Consider the following 17895-nt stretch of genomic DNA (forward strand, 5'->3'; position numbering starts at 1 on the left):
ACACGAAATGTTCCGCCATCAATGGTGGGATTTTATGACCTTAGTGCAGCAAACCAAAATTTAACACAAATTACCGGTATTTGCACTTTTCTATCCTTTTGAACCGCCCTGTCGTCACAAAAGCCATAAATTTATGTTTCAGTAGAAAATGGATTCTGGAGTACATTTCGCTCGGCTTGTTCTGAAGGAATAACATGTGTCCCAATGTCTACGACTCTCTGCAAAAAAAAAAGGAAAATAATTTTTTTATGATTTATTCACCTATGTAGATCAATCTTTATGAAACGTTTCCAAATATAATCGTTGCTTATGCTTCAATGTATTGGTAATACGGTTTGTTTATTGAATTTGTTGTTTTTATTCTGCAATGGAATGAGCCTTCCTTCACTTTTTTCTTAATGTCTTGCCAGGTGGTTCCCATGGGTGCCGCGTTCGGATTTACTGGAATTGCTGTGTTAAAGGTGAGTAGGAAATACAATGCGTACGTATGAGCAAATTCAGTCTCCTGTCAGAGAATCAGTGCTGGTTTACTGTCAACTACACTGCCCCGTCTAAGCTTCCAGATCTCAGTTATTAGGAGCGGTAAGAGCATTATACGAAGTGTTCTTCTGACACAGCAAGGCAATTTAAATACAAAGAATATGGGCACTTTGCACTAGCGGTGCAAGGCTGGGTCACATAGGAGCTAGTTCCTGTATCGCTAAATATTGCGAGGTTGTACTAAGTTTTGCGAGAAACGAGAAGAAAGGTGGTTAAGCGAGGCACCTGATGTTTATTCATCATATCATAAGGAGCCATCAAACGTTGACACCAAGGACAAGAGAGGGGAAATTACTTGTACCTAATAAATGAATTAGAGAAATGATAATGTCAATGAGAGTGGATGAAAAAACAACTTGCCGCGGGTGGGGAACGATCCCACGTTTTCGCATTACGCGTGCGATTCTCTATGAATTGAGCTACCGCGGCGCCGTTTCCCCGTCCTCTTTCTTGGGTATTTATGTTTTCTACTATAACCCTGGGAGTGTTAGCCAGCGCCACCGCTCACAAACCTTGGCGATGGATGTGGAGCATCCCTTTGGCCGCAGCCGTCACGAGTATGTGATCTTTTTGAATGAAGGCAACTGGTCAATAAACCCACACATGCTACCTGAAGGCATCAATGTTGCCGTATTCGAGACCCTCGTTATGTAATAAACAAGAAGAAAGGGGGTTAACCCCCTCTGTCATTCCCCATCTGCTGTAAGTTTTTTCATCCACTTTCATTTCTTTAATTCATTTATTAAATACAAGTAACTTCCCGTATGTTGCCCTTGAATTCAATGTTTGCTGGTTTGTTATGATAAGCTTTGCGAGGTTATACATGGCTCGGGTAGGTAAATACTAAGTATTGCTAGGCTTTACTAAGTCTTACGAAGGTACGTATGGCTTAACTATGCTCATACTAAGTGTCGCCAAGGTTTGCTAAGTTTCGTCAAGTTTTTGCGAGGTCATACACGGCTAGGCCAGTAAGCCATACAAGCTGCAGCCAAGTCGCACGTACGTGCATCAAAATTTATTATGTATGGTACTTCAGCACCAGCCGTTTTCATCGTCGATACGGTCTTTGTCCTTGACGTCCGACCGTCATCGTAGTGGTCATCGTGCTCGGTGGTGTCGGGGAAGGCTTCGCGCAGCACTTGAAAGGCAGAGCTCTTCTGTTCAAATTGCCGCACCGAGTTCGCCGTGGAGAGGTTCACTTCGAACCAGAGCTGGTCACAGAGGCGACAGCTGTGTCCGAACACTATGCCGAGGAATTCGCGCTGGAATCCGGCCGCTTGCACCACCCATGGATTTGCGGGCTTGGCGTTGGAAGTTCTCGGTGACGCGCAAGCCCAGAAACAATTCCCGGCGGCGCCGAGCATTCAGTCGGCAGCGTTCATTGTTTCTGGCCCAAAACTCGGTATCCTCGGCTCGGCGACGGCGTTTGTCGTAGGCGTACTCGGAGCGATGGGCAAGATCGGCTCTCCTACGTCGATTGTAGTCCCGCTGAGCAGCGCGCCGAGCTTCCTTGTAGGTCACAGCTGTGCCCATACTCGATGCCCAGAAATTCGCGGTGGAATCGGCCGTTCTCTCCTCCCGTGTATCGGCGGGCTTGACGCTGGAAGTTGAGAGTGGTGCCGCCAAGCCTGCGCAATCTTTTACTCGCCTGTCACGTCACGACTCCTCCCTTAGCGCGTGGGTTTCGAGAAGGTTACGCTGCTCGGGGCTCTCACTGGTGGTTGCTAGGCACTGTGAGGCGGCGCACAGCTGGTCTGAGTTCTCTGGTAACGCTCCACGGTAGAACGAAAGCTTCAACAGCTCTGCTATTAAAATCGCTCTACGACATTGCTTGCACAAGCAAGTCAAATGCATACTGAAATATTTAGGAAAACTCAAATAAAGAAGTATTTGACTATTGTTGCGAAGAACAGGGGCGCTATAGTAGGCCATCCTCTCTAGCACTTTCTAGGGGGTCAATCTCTTCAGCGTTTTTGCTCGGCGAATGTCGCTCGTGGTGGGAGCCCGTGGCTTGCTTTAACGGTTGGCCTCAAACGCTGCAGAATAATAAACTCCTTTACCAGTGGTGGATGGTGCTACCAGCTACATTGACGATGTTGGGGACTCGTGTAAGAAAGTCAACACGACGAGATCGGAGTCCGAGAAAATCCGACATGTCAAGAAAGGAATCGAGGACGATGCTTTCAACACCCGTCTTGCAACGAATCTTCAGTCCCTTAACGACATCGTCACTCTATGCCAAAGTGAAAAGGAGCGACGCAGGCAGCGCTCGTTGACGTGTCGGTCTTCATCGCTCGACGAACAAACTGCTGGTTTGGCTACCATCTCCGACCAGTTGGCGCTGCTTGCAGAAATGAAAGCGTTCGTCCTGGGGGAAGTTGCACGCTAATTCTTCTTTATGACCTTCGCTCAGCCGTCGTGTATACAACAGCCTGCCTAGAAATTATTGCCTCCGCTCCATCACGCGATCGCGCGGGAAATCGCCCAGGTGTTACTAGATCACCGCCATCATTTTCCTGTGGCTGCTCCAGTAAACTACGCTGAAGCCATTGCCGCCCCCCCTCCCCCCAATAAGTCCCGGTGGCTGCACCACTCAGCTACGCTGAAGTTGTGGCATGGACCCAACCACTCTCTCCAAGTATGCCTCTCTGTTTTGCCGATTCGTGCCGAGACCCCGACTGCCCCCCGTTGTACAGTCATGTCAACAGCCGCCCCCTACAATGCGTCCAGTGATGTGGATAGGACCTACCCCGGCAAACCTGTGGCTTTCTACGGATAACCGGCCAATAGGCTTTGCCGTGAGGCTACGTCGGTCACATCGCACGTTTTCGTTATCGTGTGCAGCCGCCAAGCGCCGCACAACCCGTGACCAGCCAACCCAACCGCCCATATAAAGTCCACTAGTCGGCTATTTCGCCGACTTTGCGACCGAAGCCAACTACCTGCAGTTCGCGTCTTGACGCCGTCTCGCTCTGTCGCCGATGCAACATCGCCCCGTCACTCGGGATGAGGAAAACTAATCACCGCAGTCCGAAAAGCAAGGGCTGCGATAACGTCGAAATGTGAAAGTCCTCAACGCAGTCCCTCGAACGTAATCGAAGTGAGTGTTGAAGGTGTTCGCACATCTTCGTGGACACAGGAGCCGCCGTATGTATTATGGACGCTCAGCTTTGCCGTGTGCATCGGAAAGTCACGATAGCCTTTTCTGGGCTGTCCTTCGATACAGCCAGGGCTCAGAATAGTCCCCCCCTTAGCCGCTTGCACTTCTCGTGTTCTCATTGGCGACGTTCTGTACCCCATAGAATTCATAATTATTTGATCGGGCTCTCATTGCGTTATCTTCGGCTGGGATTTGCTCTGGCGCCACAATGCCGTTGTCCATTGCGCACGGGCCGAAATAGAACTCTCGCCGCTGTTAGAGTTGCCGCTCACCCATATTTCTTCGCTTTCGTGGAAACTACTTCTCAAGGCCGACTCCTACTTTCCTCCGAACGCATCAACGGTCGTGCCCATGTACTGCAGCGGAATCTCAGATGCTGTTGCACTTCTGTCTCCACCTGACCGCTTTCTCCCTCGGGAAACGGCTGCTACCGTTTGCGACCATGAACATAACACATGGCTCCAACACCATTTTCGTTTGCAACCCTCTCCCTCAATTGTCTTGGTAATGCAGAAGCGATCAAGGACGCGCACGCTCTGGACGGGCCCGTTGACCATCACTGTGTTAGCTCCAGAGCGCTCATTGCTGTTTCTACGTATGATCTATCGCCCAGTGATGTGTTCGGTTCTTCTATAGCCGATGACCTAACACCGGTCCAGCGGTCTCAGCTTTCGTGCCTCTTAGAAGAATTTTGTCCTTTCAATATAGGACAATCTTCCCTGGGCCAGAGATCAACTGGTGCTCATCGGACTGACACTCGGTCACAACCGCCATTGCGAGAAACCTCCGTATCGTATATTTCCTGCAGAATGTCGTGTATTGAACGAACAAGTCGACGACGTGTTTCGCCGCGTAGTGATGCGACCGTCTAACAATCCATGGGCATCCAGTGTCGTCCTTGGTACGAAAACAGATGGTTTCGTGTGATCTAGTGGGTACTACCGGCGCCACATCAAGATCACTCACAAGGACATCTGCCCTCGCCCGAGATAAGACTACGCGATTGATAGTCTAAAAAGTGCAGAATTAGTTTCATCTCTATATTTGCGCTCGCGAAATTGTCAAGTACCCATGGCATACGCCTATTGGCCGAAGACACCTTTTGTCACACCTGACGGCTTTTACTAAATATATGTAGTCCCTTTTGGACTTTGTAATGCGCAGGCAGCTTCCGAGCGTATGATGGACACAATTCTACGCTGCTTGGAGCGACACACGTGCTGGTGCTATCCTGACTACGTTGTTGTTTTTGCTCCTGACTTCACCACGCATCTTCAACGGCTCCTATGTGTATTGACGTGTTTAGCAAACGCTGGTCTACAGCTAAACTTAAAGTAGCCAATTCGCAGCTCGGCTGCTGACAATTCTAGCATATCCAGCTTTTCTGGACACGTACCAACTAGCGCTCCAAGCTGCTCCGGCACGAAGCTAGCGCGTTTTCAATGGAACGACCGGGTTTTTCGCGAGTAACAATTGCTGCAGGTCGATTATTCAAAAAGGCAAGCGACAGACATGTTCTGGAAGACAATCCACACGAGCCAAATGCAATGATCACGCTGTGGCAACCAAGCAGTCTGTTCTCAGAGCAGTTAAAAATTCTGCAATTGAAGCCTATGGAAATGACCAAAATTTGTGCTCGATTTTCGAGACAACAGCGGTAGCTGTGATAAAACTATGGCGTCTATCGTAAATGTCGCTGCAGCGTATGTACTCTGGAGACTCAACTTTCTATTCATGCCTATCTCGGCTCTCCACACATGGCGTAACACTGTTCCCAAAAGAGATTTTTGACACACAGTCGTGAAAGTTTACGTAGTATCAGAGTCCTTTCATGTTTTTTCTGGTCACGAAACTGCCGCCTCAGTTTCATATAGCTCCAGCGTCCGCCGCTAGAGGCGCAACCATGCATGAGAAGGCATGCGAACGCCGCTACCGCTGTGGTTGTGTGTGGGGCAGCCTCGGTATTCTAGCTTTCTCAACTTCCTCAACGATCGCTTTACTCTCACGTAACTATTTTTAACATTGAATATAATTAAATTACTGCCTGAGCGTGTCTTCTGCGATGATATGAGCGCACGGGACGAAAAAGAAAAAAAAAAGCCGCTCATAACATGGAGCTTGCGGCGGTCTCAGACCGAAAAAAATAAAGATCTGGAATTTTAAGAGCCAGAACCGCGATACGATTATGAGGCACGCCGTAGTGGGGGACTCGGGATTAGTTTTGATCACCTGGGATCCTTTAAAATGCACCTAAATTTAAATAAACGGGTGTTTTGCATTTCGCCCCCGTCGAAATGCGTCCGCTGTACACGGCCGGGCGGTCTCGGTCCGGATTGCTTCGTCATCACCGTTCGCCTCAACACTTCGGTGGGCTCCGCTTTTTAATATTGGCCTTAAATTAAACACCGCGCATTCGCAACAAAACGCCAGTGGTCCCACTTATCACCAGATGAGTAAGCGCCAATTCTCGGTTGCGCATAGCGCCAGATTGTTCGCCGAGCACAGCTGTTCAGTTTCTGTTAAACTGTGGCAGAGAAGGACTCTGTGGGCAGAATCTTATAACGAGATCAAAAGAATGAAATTGCTATTGCAAAGGGCTGCTACCGTCGAATACTTAATGACAAAGAAAAGGGAACTGAGCTGCTCCATGCGCTTAAGATTTCTTGCGAAGCGATGCCATTTCTGAATAAGATTTAGGTAGAATTAATGCAAGACGAACTTCGCTACTAAATGTCTTCGGTGCGGCTTTTAACAACGGATTAATGCGAACCTGAAGTGTTAGGACCTGCACAGTTGAAACTAGCTGTAATTAGGCAATTGCCTTAGCAAGCAGTCGTTTAGAAGCGTCAGTAAGCCCAGCACTTATTCACGCTGCTCAACGAACACAAGTAGCCACATCACAAATACAGCAATTTTTTTTAAATGGCTTGTTAGAGATACCACGTTTCTACTTCTTCAGCTGTTACTTAAACATGCAAACAAAACTTGCTCAGCAAATCACAATACAAATGTAGCTAACAGTGTGCTAATAACCTTCTTACTCATAGCAGCTTATAGACTTAAAAGTACATGCAATTGAAGAATTGTAGCCCACCAATAGCCAAGACTAAAGGACAATGGAAAATAAAACAATGCATATTATTCTGTTTTAACACTTGCATTTAAAGGAATTCTAATGCTATACCTTTCATAGATGGTCGGGGTAAGGGCGCTATTGCTGTGAACTACTCTATCCTGGTATAACACAAATTGAGGTTGCAACAAAGCATAAAGCAAATGTGTTTTGTCATCAATGCCCTGATCAGATCTCACAACACCCTTATTCTCCTACATCATCAGCATCGCAATTTTTTGTAAGTGGTCACCTTTACACGATAATCGTGATACCTACTGCGTCCCTTTAGCTGGTACCGCTTCAACTGGTTGGTTTCCTACCATCCCCTGCTGGACATGAAGCTCGCCCCTTTGCTGTGACGATGTCCGAGGCGTCAAAGTGTTTCGCGCACACACGTGTATACTTCGATTCGAAATTAAAACCGCCACTTCCCTGCCGCGGTATGGCCCGCTTCCATTTCTCGCGCTGATCCTTGTTATTTGGTAAACAGAACGACGACACGTTTTCAGTCGTGCCCTTGTTGCCGGAACGGCACCCAGGCACGCAACACGTGTTCGGCATCGTTGTCCCACCCCACCACTTCAACCAAACAGCCCAACACTCGAAAAATAGCACAGCACACGCACAGAACGCACCCGATCAGTCAGCTCGCCTCGCACTCCGCACGCATTTCGGTACGCGAACGATGCCCTCTGTGGCACAGTGGCGCCGCGTCGCGGCACCTTTGGGCAGTATATGAACCACTCCCATAGAGTGACGGCGGAGTTTCGTGACCAGAAAAACATGAAAGGACTCTGGTAGCATCTATAAAAACCCGATGCTATCACTTGCGGCAGCGTTGGAAGCCATGGCCGAACGCCACGTAAGACAGAGTTCGACAGTCTTCCACCAGATAGCCGAAACACAAAACTCATGATTTGGTTTCAGTTTTATTTCTTTCAGGAGGGCTCTTGAAATATTATATGTTCTATTTTTGCTTCCTAAAATGGCGGAATGGGTTGCTTATTTTCAAGTCATTGCTTTTATTATATTGTACTCCTTGGAGAACATAACGACAAGCATGCGAATGTCATTGTATTACATTAAAAAATATAATAATAATAATAATAATGTCTTTATTCGTGTCCCGTAACCGTACACGACACGGGAGACCTACAGTAAAAGCTGTCATGAATGACAGCTTGACAGAGCCGTAGGTCCCCCATACAAGGGGCAGCTACAAACGACAAAAAAGACATAATACATTGTCACAAGTGAAATTACACATTCCGAGCGCACAATGTAACGTACACAAAAAATAAGGCAAGATAGAAATACAAATTGGAAGTTCACTCATAGAATAAAACATCACATTCAACTACGGGGTAGTCACAAAACAAATAACATAAATGCAGTTTCACTTATCCGCAAGAAATAACAGTAATACATATACAATGACTGTAAAGAGAAGCAAAACAGATAAAGCACACATTGTAAATTTAAAGAGGGAAAGCGGAACCATTCCCTCGCCATGTACACTGTTAGGGATCACGGGGCAAAGAAAAACTTCGTTTGGAGAAACGAAAAGTTAAGAAAGTAACTGCCTAGAATTTGTTAAAATGCTGTCAAAGTACTCTGAATGTTATATCTTCAAGTTTAACGTGTTCATTATTTAATCTATTAAGTAACCTGGGTAATTTGTTCCGTAGTGCCTTTAGACCATACGTTGTTTTATAAGTTCTCACTTTCCAGGGCATAGTATTACGTTTCAAGCGGGCAGAAGAGTTTTCCTGTAGGTTAGCTAAACGTTGCAAAAAGGAGCTACTATTTATTTTTTCGTTTTTAAATGGTTTGCCTAAGATGTAGTCGAACAATTTGGGAACTGGGATTACGTTTTGCTTGTCAAAAAGATGCTGTGTGTGTGAGTGCTAGGGCAAGCCTTCACCAATTCTTAGGAACTTTTTCTGCAACCTATGAAGCCTGTTTAAGTTTCGCTGTGTTGTGTCAGTTCATAATAGATGGCAGCAGTTTATTCTGCTGGAAAAGACTGAAATATAGATTAACATCATTGTTTGCTGTGGAAGTATATGGCGCATTCTGTATGTTAAACCTATTACTTGCGCAAGTTTATTTGCCACGCTATCCACATGAGCATCCCATGACATATGTTCATGAAAAGTGACACTTAATGTTTTAATGCTGTAAGTAATCCCAATAGGTGTGGCATTTGTTGAGATAAGTTTTCTGATTGATATCTGTTTGTTTTTAGCTCGAAATATAACAGCGTTCGTTTTATTCTCATTTATCAGGAGGCTATTGCTAGGTGTCCATTCATCTAATTTTGCTAACATGAAATTGGCGTCGTCGACAAGGTCACCAATATCGTTGCACCTATCAATACGCTGGTGTCCTTAGCGTACATGATAAATTTCACCCTTTCGTTAATTTTAACAATGTCATTCACACACGTATTAAATAAAAAAATAGCCTAGACCGCTACCTTGTGGGACGCCTGAGGAGATAGGTAGGGGATCTGAGTGATAGCCATTTATGACAACTATTTGTTGGCGGTATTCTAGATAACAACGTATAAGAGAGGAGACATTGCCATGAAAGCCATAGCGTTCAAGTTTAGCCATTAAAAGCCATTAAATATGCAATTTTAATGTACCAGTATTCCTTTATCACGTGGATATATCTGTTGAGAGGCAAGACAAAAAGCAGTCCTCACAAAACTAATCAGAATTTTTTAAAACACATTTCTACCCTTAGAATGGCACTCACTACTATGCGTGTGTCTCTATAGAGCATACTTGAGTTTGACTTTCCCATCGACATTACATAAGTATACCAGGTTAAGATGACTGTCTAGAGGACGTGAGAATTTTCATCTTGGTGTGACAAAGTGTATGTTTATTTTGTTGGCATTTAGTGAAATGGTACACCCAACATACCTACATTCTAGTTTTCTCGTCCAAATTGCAAGGCAATGTATTCTGATTCTTTGGCGTGCGCTCCTCTGCACTTCGTGAAGTCGCGCTGGGCTGGCTCTTGTGTCCTGGCAGCTGCCTTCTTGCGTTTAATAAAGCGGGTGCCTGAAAAATATCGTGTGCAAAAGTCAACACGAGCGCATGGTGCAAACATCAATACAGTCAAAGTCATGGCACTAAAAGAAAGACTTAGCTCTTAATCTTCCTACTGAAAAATCAAAATGAATGCAACAGTCAACTGCTAAACTAACTTGAATTTTTATATTAAAAAAAAAGAAATAACGTGATCATCGTTCGGCACCAATGTTAAAATACTCCTTCTAATCAATAGAATATTGGCCATTGTCAGATGTCATAGGTCTGACATTAGTCTGATGTGTCGCAAACACCCCTTGTGACACATTCTAAGCACGTGCCCAGTGTGCCGCCCACACCATCTCTGATTGTGCCACTGTTCAAGCATAATTTGAGGATCATATCTGCAAAGATGATGCTCAGTTGGAATGAAATTATGGGCCTCCAGTTCAATAGATGTGACTGGACGTGTCTGTAATAAAGAACAACAAAGCTTCTTATGGCAAGCTTACCCACATTTCAATAATAACAAGAAAGTTCACTGCGGCCTGCATGTAAGCTTACTAAAAGGCATGAACTTATCTTCATTTATGAGGTGCGCAATGGAGTTCATTTTGACAGACTCGACTACTGCTGCAGTTTGAAATCCAGCATTTTATTTTTGACGGCATGTGAAAGTTGCAGTTAGACCACAGTTATTAGTTTATAGACTGGTAACTCAGAATTAAAGCTACATTTTATTTTTGATACTTTATTTCTCTACTAAAAGTATTAAAGCGATAAACACATTTTGATCTGCCATGAAGTATCAAGATGCACACATTACGCTTGTAACCCCTAGCGGAAGAGTGATTTAGCTGTTCATATAACATAACACTGAAACGCCAACTCATTTTAGCAAATACACGGGCATGTCCAAAACAATAAGCGCCCCTGCAATTGTAATTACACACAACAGCCGTTATATTCGATGCCCATGCATAACTCGCTGCTTGACAATTCACCGAGTTCGTAGAGATAAGCACCCGTTCAGATTCGCACCGTGCTCGAAAACCGTAACAGGAGACGTAAAATCAGACATATATTACACCATTTCAATACAAGAGCAAAAACAGTTCATTCTTAGGGCTAAACACCATGGGAGCGATTTAGTGCGCTACGGCAACGAGCGACGGCTTCGAGCGACAAAACGGGCCGTCGCTTGAACAGATCGCTCGGTTCTGGCAATCTAGAAATCGTCCCTCGTCTTCCGGAAGTGCTATGAGTGACTAGCCAATAGCGCGAAGCCGGAACTGGATGTACAGGGCTCAAATACTACCGATTGTCGCGCGGAACAAAGCAAACGATTGAATTTTTAAACGTGCAAGGATATGAACCTACTGCAAGACCCGCGGAAATATTTGATGCTACCTTTTATAGTAAATTACATCAACTTAAGTTACTAAAGCAAGCGCCACTCTAGTTTCAACGCGTTTTTGCAGCCCCCATACCGGCAACACCGGGGAGGCGTCGCTCAAAGTCGTCGCTCGTTCGGACTACGACTTGTAGGCGACGAGCGAACGCGACAGCAATCTCCATCGCATCGCTTGTAGCTGTCGCGCGCAAGATCGCCTAAATGGGGTTTATATGATATTCAGCATCAAACATGAATTTCTCATTCGTTTTCAATAAGTTCAAAATAACGCACCCAGCTGACTTCTTGCAGCATGCAGCTGAATGCCTGTGGCAAAGTTTCTAACTAGCAGTGGCGCTGCCCGTTACTTCAGTGGTCGCAGATTACCCACGGGCAAGACACCCTCAAGCGCGCAGCTTATTTATAACGAAAGCATGCCGCCAGCAAAATGACCCCTTCTGTTATGTGACTCCTTAATTCATCAGCGTTCCGTACACGTATACTGCCAAAGTGAATAAATTCAAACACACAAAACGCACGCTAAGCACGCTCCGCATAAGTTCGGTATCATGGGCTGGCGAACAAACCATTTTAAGCCTTCTCTTGCCCCCCCGTCTTATTGAACATACCATGGTTCTGGCAGCGTCTGCGATTTTTAAAGCTCTTACGGATAGCGGCAAGTGATAAAATCACACGCAGTTGTCGCGACGACTGGCTTTTTCGATTGACATGGAGAGACACAGCGCGTATGCCTAGTCCGTTGTCAATTTCGTCGGCTAAGCATCGCGACGACTTCCTGGCGATAGCATGTCATATACAGAAAATGTGCCCGTAAGGTAGAATTCCCTTACCGTGGAGAGTTTGTTATATCTAACGAATGACTGTCGTATTTTCGCGGCGACGCGAGATGGCTGACACCCGATCTCCCTTGGATGGCAATCGCTGCTGCTCGCTGAACGGATCCCCTTTCTCCGGTGCTGTGTTGTTCCGCGACGTTGAGCGCGCGCGCGGTGGAGCAACTCCGAGTGAAAAAGCAGAGCGCTCGCTACGCATTCCTTTGAACTGTGCCTGCCTGTTCTCTTAGAAGTAAAACGGTCTCTTCTTTGGTCAGCGTGCGTGAGTGATACATCCTCAGGTTCGGGGCCAGCCTCCTACAGTTGAAGCAGATGATTACGCTACATTTTGTTCTCTATTGCCGAAGAGTAGAACGGGCATTCTACTCTCTCTCTGAATTGGAAAGTGACAAGCACATTTCACTCTCTCCTTGGTGACGGAATGAACAATGCATTTCACTCCACTCAACATTTTGAGAGAGTAAAAAAGCGCTTTGAAGTAAATCGGCCGCTTCACTCCTGCGATACCCTCTCTAGTTTTTAGAGTGTATACGCACCCGTCATTCTTGGTAATTAACGTTTACAGAATACCAATCTTGGCAATTACTTATTCCTCGGCCATTCCTCGCTTTGGATCTCTTAGCGAAATGCTTTGAATTATAGCTGCGCTATCGCAACAACCTGCAACCATACCTTGACTCTTGCAATTATGGCTGCCATACTCGTGACGCTTGCGTTTGTGGGAATACTATAAACATCAATTGATCAACGTGATCAACATCAACGTGATCGCAGGGCTGTTTAACAAAATATTCTTCGGTGTTCGAAACAAGAGATCTTGCCAATTGTACAACAGTGAGAAATGATTTGTGAACTTCATTTATAATTGAGTTGCATACATATATTGTGAGTTTTGCCTCGCATCAAGCCGGTACAGTATGTACACTGTTAACATTTCTGTGTTCTAACTGAATAGTCACTAATTTGTGTGCTATGTGCCTAGTGCACAGTAGAAGATATTGTTAAGGCGCATCACAAACAGCACGCCATTTGTGGGGGCATGCTATTTGCGATGGTATACTTTGACAATAGAAGCGTGTCGACAATAGAAGCCTATCAGCAAATTGCGTGCTGATAATAAGTGTGAAAGAACTGGGGCACTTGCAGGCAGCATCTTAGCAGTGCTAAAGTTGCCCGCTGTTAATAAAGATTAGCGTGATTGGTTTCCGTGCAGTAAGGTGTAGAGAATGAAAAATAAAACATTTCTTCTAAATGTCAAGTTCGCTCACTGCTTTTTAGTGTCATTTGAAACAGTCAGAGGTAAATTTTGTAAAGATCGCTAAGTTTAGATATATTAAAAAGCTTTCTGCAAGTAGCCCGAGGTATTTTGCCCCTGCGAACGGCAAACTGCAACAAATTTCAGCGCTTAACTGCTGTTTTCTCGTTTTGTATTGCACGCTGCTGCGTGGTTTATACATGAAATCATTCGCAGGTGCTCCTTCTTCTCTACATATACGGGGACTATCTGGACACCTTGGAAAGCGGCGCTGCATTTATAGCGCCAGAAGTAATGACAACTGGGCCAGAAACAAGCGCTCCTCAAGCAGACACCATGAGTACCTGGAACCGCATCATCGGGTGGCGCAAAAGGTCCAGTTCTTTGGCAACACAGAACCCCGCGTCGCTGGCGAAGTACCGCTCCCCGAGGAACAGTATGGCCCCGCAACGAAGTACGATATCCCCGCGGCGCTCTATAGATACAGCGCCCCAGTCCGCAGTGCCACTCGCCGACGGGTTAGAGCCAACGATTCAGACGATACGCTCTGCTTACAACGACGCGACTGAAGAAGCGCCGCTCCAAGTTGTGCCAAACAAGAACCGCGTGTCTTACGTCTGGGTTCAAGGGGACGCGTATGGGCCCAAGGGCGGCACTCAGCCGGCGGAGTCGTCTTTGTCGCAGCGAATGAGTCGGGGCATAGGCAGCTTCGACGCCATGAATATGCCGTTTTTTGGTGGCACACGCAAACCACGCAGAGAGGCACGCAGTTTATCTATTGAACTGAAAAGAGAAGGATCTGCTAGCCACGCAGTTAAGCAGGCATTTACCGAAGCACCGAAACCAAAATCTGGGGAAAAGCGGCGTGAGGTTATGCCACCACCCACAAATTTAAGTGACGAGGAAAACTTCGACGAGAGGCAACATGATCCTATAACTCAGGAACCCGAAAAGAGGCCGGTGCTTACTACTGGTGGCTCGGAAACTGGCAGGAATTCGAATGCTGAGGTAACTATGACGACGCACAAACTACTAATGCCAAAAGATGGCGGTGCCTCTGAGATGGGCTCGCATAATGAAATTTGGGAACAACTGATGGAATCTAATCATGCGTGCGACGTTGTAGCAGTTGATAAGGCGCTACCAGTGACACCGACAAGCCCATTTGACCAGAGACTCCGCATAGCACAATCTGCCCCGGAGACCACTGTGAACGAAGTGATAAATCCTTGCAACTCTGATGAGAAGCTGACAACGTCAGACGGTTTTAGCTGTGCATTAGTACCCATGCCTACCAATGACATGTCTAAGCACAACACATCGCTGACGTTCAATTCCTTCAATCCGAACAGCGTAAGTGGATGTCACATAAAACAAACGCCTACAAGTACATCGACTACCTCTCACAAGATTGTACTACAGAATACCGAGACTGATTTGGTGAAAGATACCGAACTGTTAATTCCACCGTCTTCAGTGCATCTTGATACCAGTGGCAGTGGCATTCTTCGTGAAATGGATGCGAAGGGAGTATACTTTGACCAAGCGAGAGCAAGTGACGAAGCGAAGGATCAGGTCTGTGCCACGGACGATTACAGCGGTTCGACGTCTACTTCTCACGGCACCCTACCTTTGCCATCAAAACCTACGTTTTCGGTAGAATGCGGACGCATGTCGTCTGAAAATGACCAGAATTCAAACAGCAACGATACGCCAAAACCAAAGGTAAACTTTATGGCGCAGGCTACACAGAGAGGTATTACGGGGGTCAGCGGCGGAACCGATCGGGATGGCGCCACTACCGACGTAGCCAACGCCATTGACGGGCGCACACAGCATAAGGAATCAAAATGTGACGGGCTTGTCGGCACGCACGATTCCGAAATGTTGACTGGAACATTTTCAGTAGAAGAAGGTTATGGCGAGAAAATGCAAGAGCATGACACCGATTGATAAAGCGGGGTTGCTACCGCTCAAGACATTGCCGTGCGCGCATAGTGATTTCATTTAGGTCAGATTTTTTTTCTTGATTTCTTATATCTGAGTTGTTCAACTAATATCTATTGTAATAGAATATATTTATGCAAGTAGTGAAATCGAGCAAATGAAAGTGAATGGCTACCTTTTCTTGTAATAAGGGCTACTCCTTTGTGTCGAAGTGGTGATAGCAGCTTGTTTAATAACCCGAATAGGTGCTGAGGAAGTGAACTTGGCGTCATGCCGTCGCAATGAGAGAAACTTATTTCAGCACAGAGGAAGAAGGAGGGTTATGCTGCACGCTTTGAAGCAAGCACTACCATGAAAATAAGTCGGAGAGGAGATAGCAATATTAAATGCGCTACCACATGTCTCACAAATTGTAGCGTCGTCACAATTTACTGGTTCACTGAAACATTTGTACGTAAATGCGGTGCGTTATTTTACGCGCGAGTTAATTTGGAGGCCTCATCTAATGCATCCTCTACTTTTTGAGGATATATACTGCTGGCAACTTTTAGCTTTTCATAGTGCCGCTTCCTACTGTTTTAACGATGAAACCAAGATAATGATATCTGCTGTTTTTCGTGTTCAACTCTTTTAGAACAGGCTGAATAAAAAGGAAGTACGCGTTATTCGTGTAATAAATTCGGTTTTCGTCCAAAAGTGCCTGTAAATCAAGTTGGTTGAGGTCTAAGATGGCAATTGACCGAGTTGCGAACCCATAATATGCTCCAATGCAAGAAGCCTAACGAGGGGAAACTAACTTGTCAGCTTGTCATTCAAGCAATGTCATCACTTTTTCGAGTTACACTCGTTTTACCTGCCGACGTACACAATCGAGAAACGAAAAATGCGGTTAGTAAAGTCACGCGTAGGCGTCTGGTGATCCATGGCCCTTGTGGCCTCCGCACTGCGGCACTGTGGAACTGTTTGCACTGCCGACTTGGGCAATTCTACTCATCGTACAGCGGGGTCGTATCAGCCTAGTTTTTTCTGGTAATATTCGTTAGGGTTTCATACTCGCCTAACATTACAAGAAGTCTCGTTCTAATGCCAGATGCACTCACTCTTAATTCCTGACGTGGTGCCCTTGCTGGATTGCTTCTTGAAAACTTGGCATTATGTTGATTGGATAAAACTACAGTGTCGACTAGCAGGATTTGCAAATATGGAACGCTTTCGGGGTCACGAAAGCTAGGGGGTGTCGCAGAAACGAGACGAGGCAGCCGCGTTCGATGCGAACGAGATCAAGAACCTTCTTTTTTATATTTTTTTAGCGCACGCGTCTTCGGAGCCCGCCGTCTTCTTCTTTCTCGTTTTGTCCGCTCCCATGAGTTTCGACAGCCTCCGGCCGCGAAAAGTTTTCTTCTCATCGTTGCAAGCATATTAAAGTTTTGCATCCATCCATCCATCGTTGCAAGCTGCCTTCAAGTATGTAAAGATGTTGTACACGTAGGTCTCCGAACGAGTCTTCTTTTCGTTTTTAAGAGACGAGCGCAGCTTCACGTCGACTCCAGAATATACTTCAATGACCTTAGCCAGGTTCCACAAGGATCTAGGAGTGCGTGCACTGATAAAACCAATATTTCCTTGGTTCACCATCATTTCTTGCTCTTTGCGTTATCTTCCACGAAATCAACAGTTGACCTGAGCGGGTCGCCTGCACTTATAATGTTAGCTTTCGCACTGGCGAAATCTTTCTTTACAGTGTCTTGAACAAGTCCTGTTACTGACTCTAGTAAGAGACAGGTAGAACGCAGACGAACGACGCCCGGCCTGTTGACTAAGCCGACAACATGAGACCTATTTACAGCTACGTCAATTCTTGCGTTGAGGCCTGGAAATGAAGGAAGGAACCGCAAGTCAGAGTCTTCGGACAGTTGCATACCCCTCTTTACCATTTCTTCTGAGGAATCGAAATTTGGCATTCGACACTTCCCTGAACACACAAAAGCGGCGGTTGTGGACTTTCGAGTTCCTAAGGGCCTCCTGGTGCTTCGAGACTTTTTATTCTCAACTACCAATCCGTGACGGGCAGAATTTGCTGACGATCTAGAGTTTGTCTCGGCTGTAGAGAGCCCGGGTGAGGCCGATCTCTTACACATTACATTTACCGTAGGGGCCGAGCATGGCTCGCTTTGAACTACATCGTCTATTAATTGAAAGCAGTCGTGGACCATTCTCGCTACAGGTTCAGCTCCTTGTACCTCCGTGTACCTAGACTGTGTCGAGCATACTTCGGTTTTAATTACGTCATCCATGACTTGGAAACAGTCGTCGACTGTTTCAACTACTGTTTGATGCCCTGGTGATTCGGTGTACTTAGATGGCACGGGCATGCTGGTGTCCACTTCGCCAAACGAGAGAGTGTTCGTCGACGATGCCTCCTGTCCCAAGGCGTCGTCCTGATAGGAGTCGTCAGAATCGATACCAAGCGCAGTCGCAAGGAGATTCGAGACTTCGCTTTTCGGGTTGTTCTGTTGAAGGTTGCTGGATTACGTCAGTAAGGTTTGATGGTGCTGGATTGATGATGAATGTGACATTGGATACCGCG

At 46.1% G+C, this 17895-nt stretch overlaps 1 protein-coding gene across 1 annotated transcript in view; it reads left to right on the forward strand.

Moving 5' to 3' along the window:
- Positions 1-15498, forward strand: part of LOC135913825 (uncharacterized) — a 76432-nt gene extending 60934 nt beyond the window's left edge. The window contains exons 7-8 of the mRNA XM_065446515.1: positions 411-461; positions 13578-15498. Of these exons, the coding sequence (XP_065302587.1) occupies positions 411-461; positions 13578-15314 (1788 nt within the window). The 3' untranslated portion in view covers positions 15315-15498. The remainder of the gene's footprint in view (positions 1-410; positions 462-13577) is intronic.
- The last annotated feature ends 2397 nt before the right edge of the window (positions 15499-17895 follow it).

This window comes from Dermacentor albipictus, chromosome 5 (assembly GCF_038994185.2).
Source record: "Dermacentor albipictus isolate Rhodes 1998 colony chromosome 5, USDA_Dalb.pri_finalv2, whole genome shotgun sequence".
Taxonomy (NCBI): Eukaryota; Metazoa; Arthropoda; class Arachnida; order Ixodida; family Ixodidae; genus Dermacentor; species Dermacentor albipictus.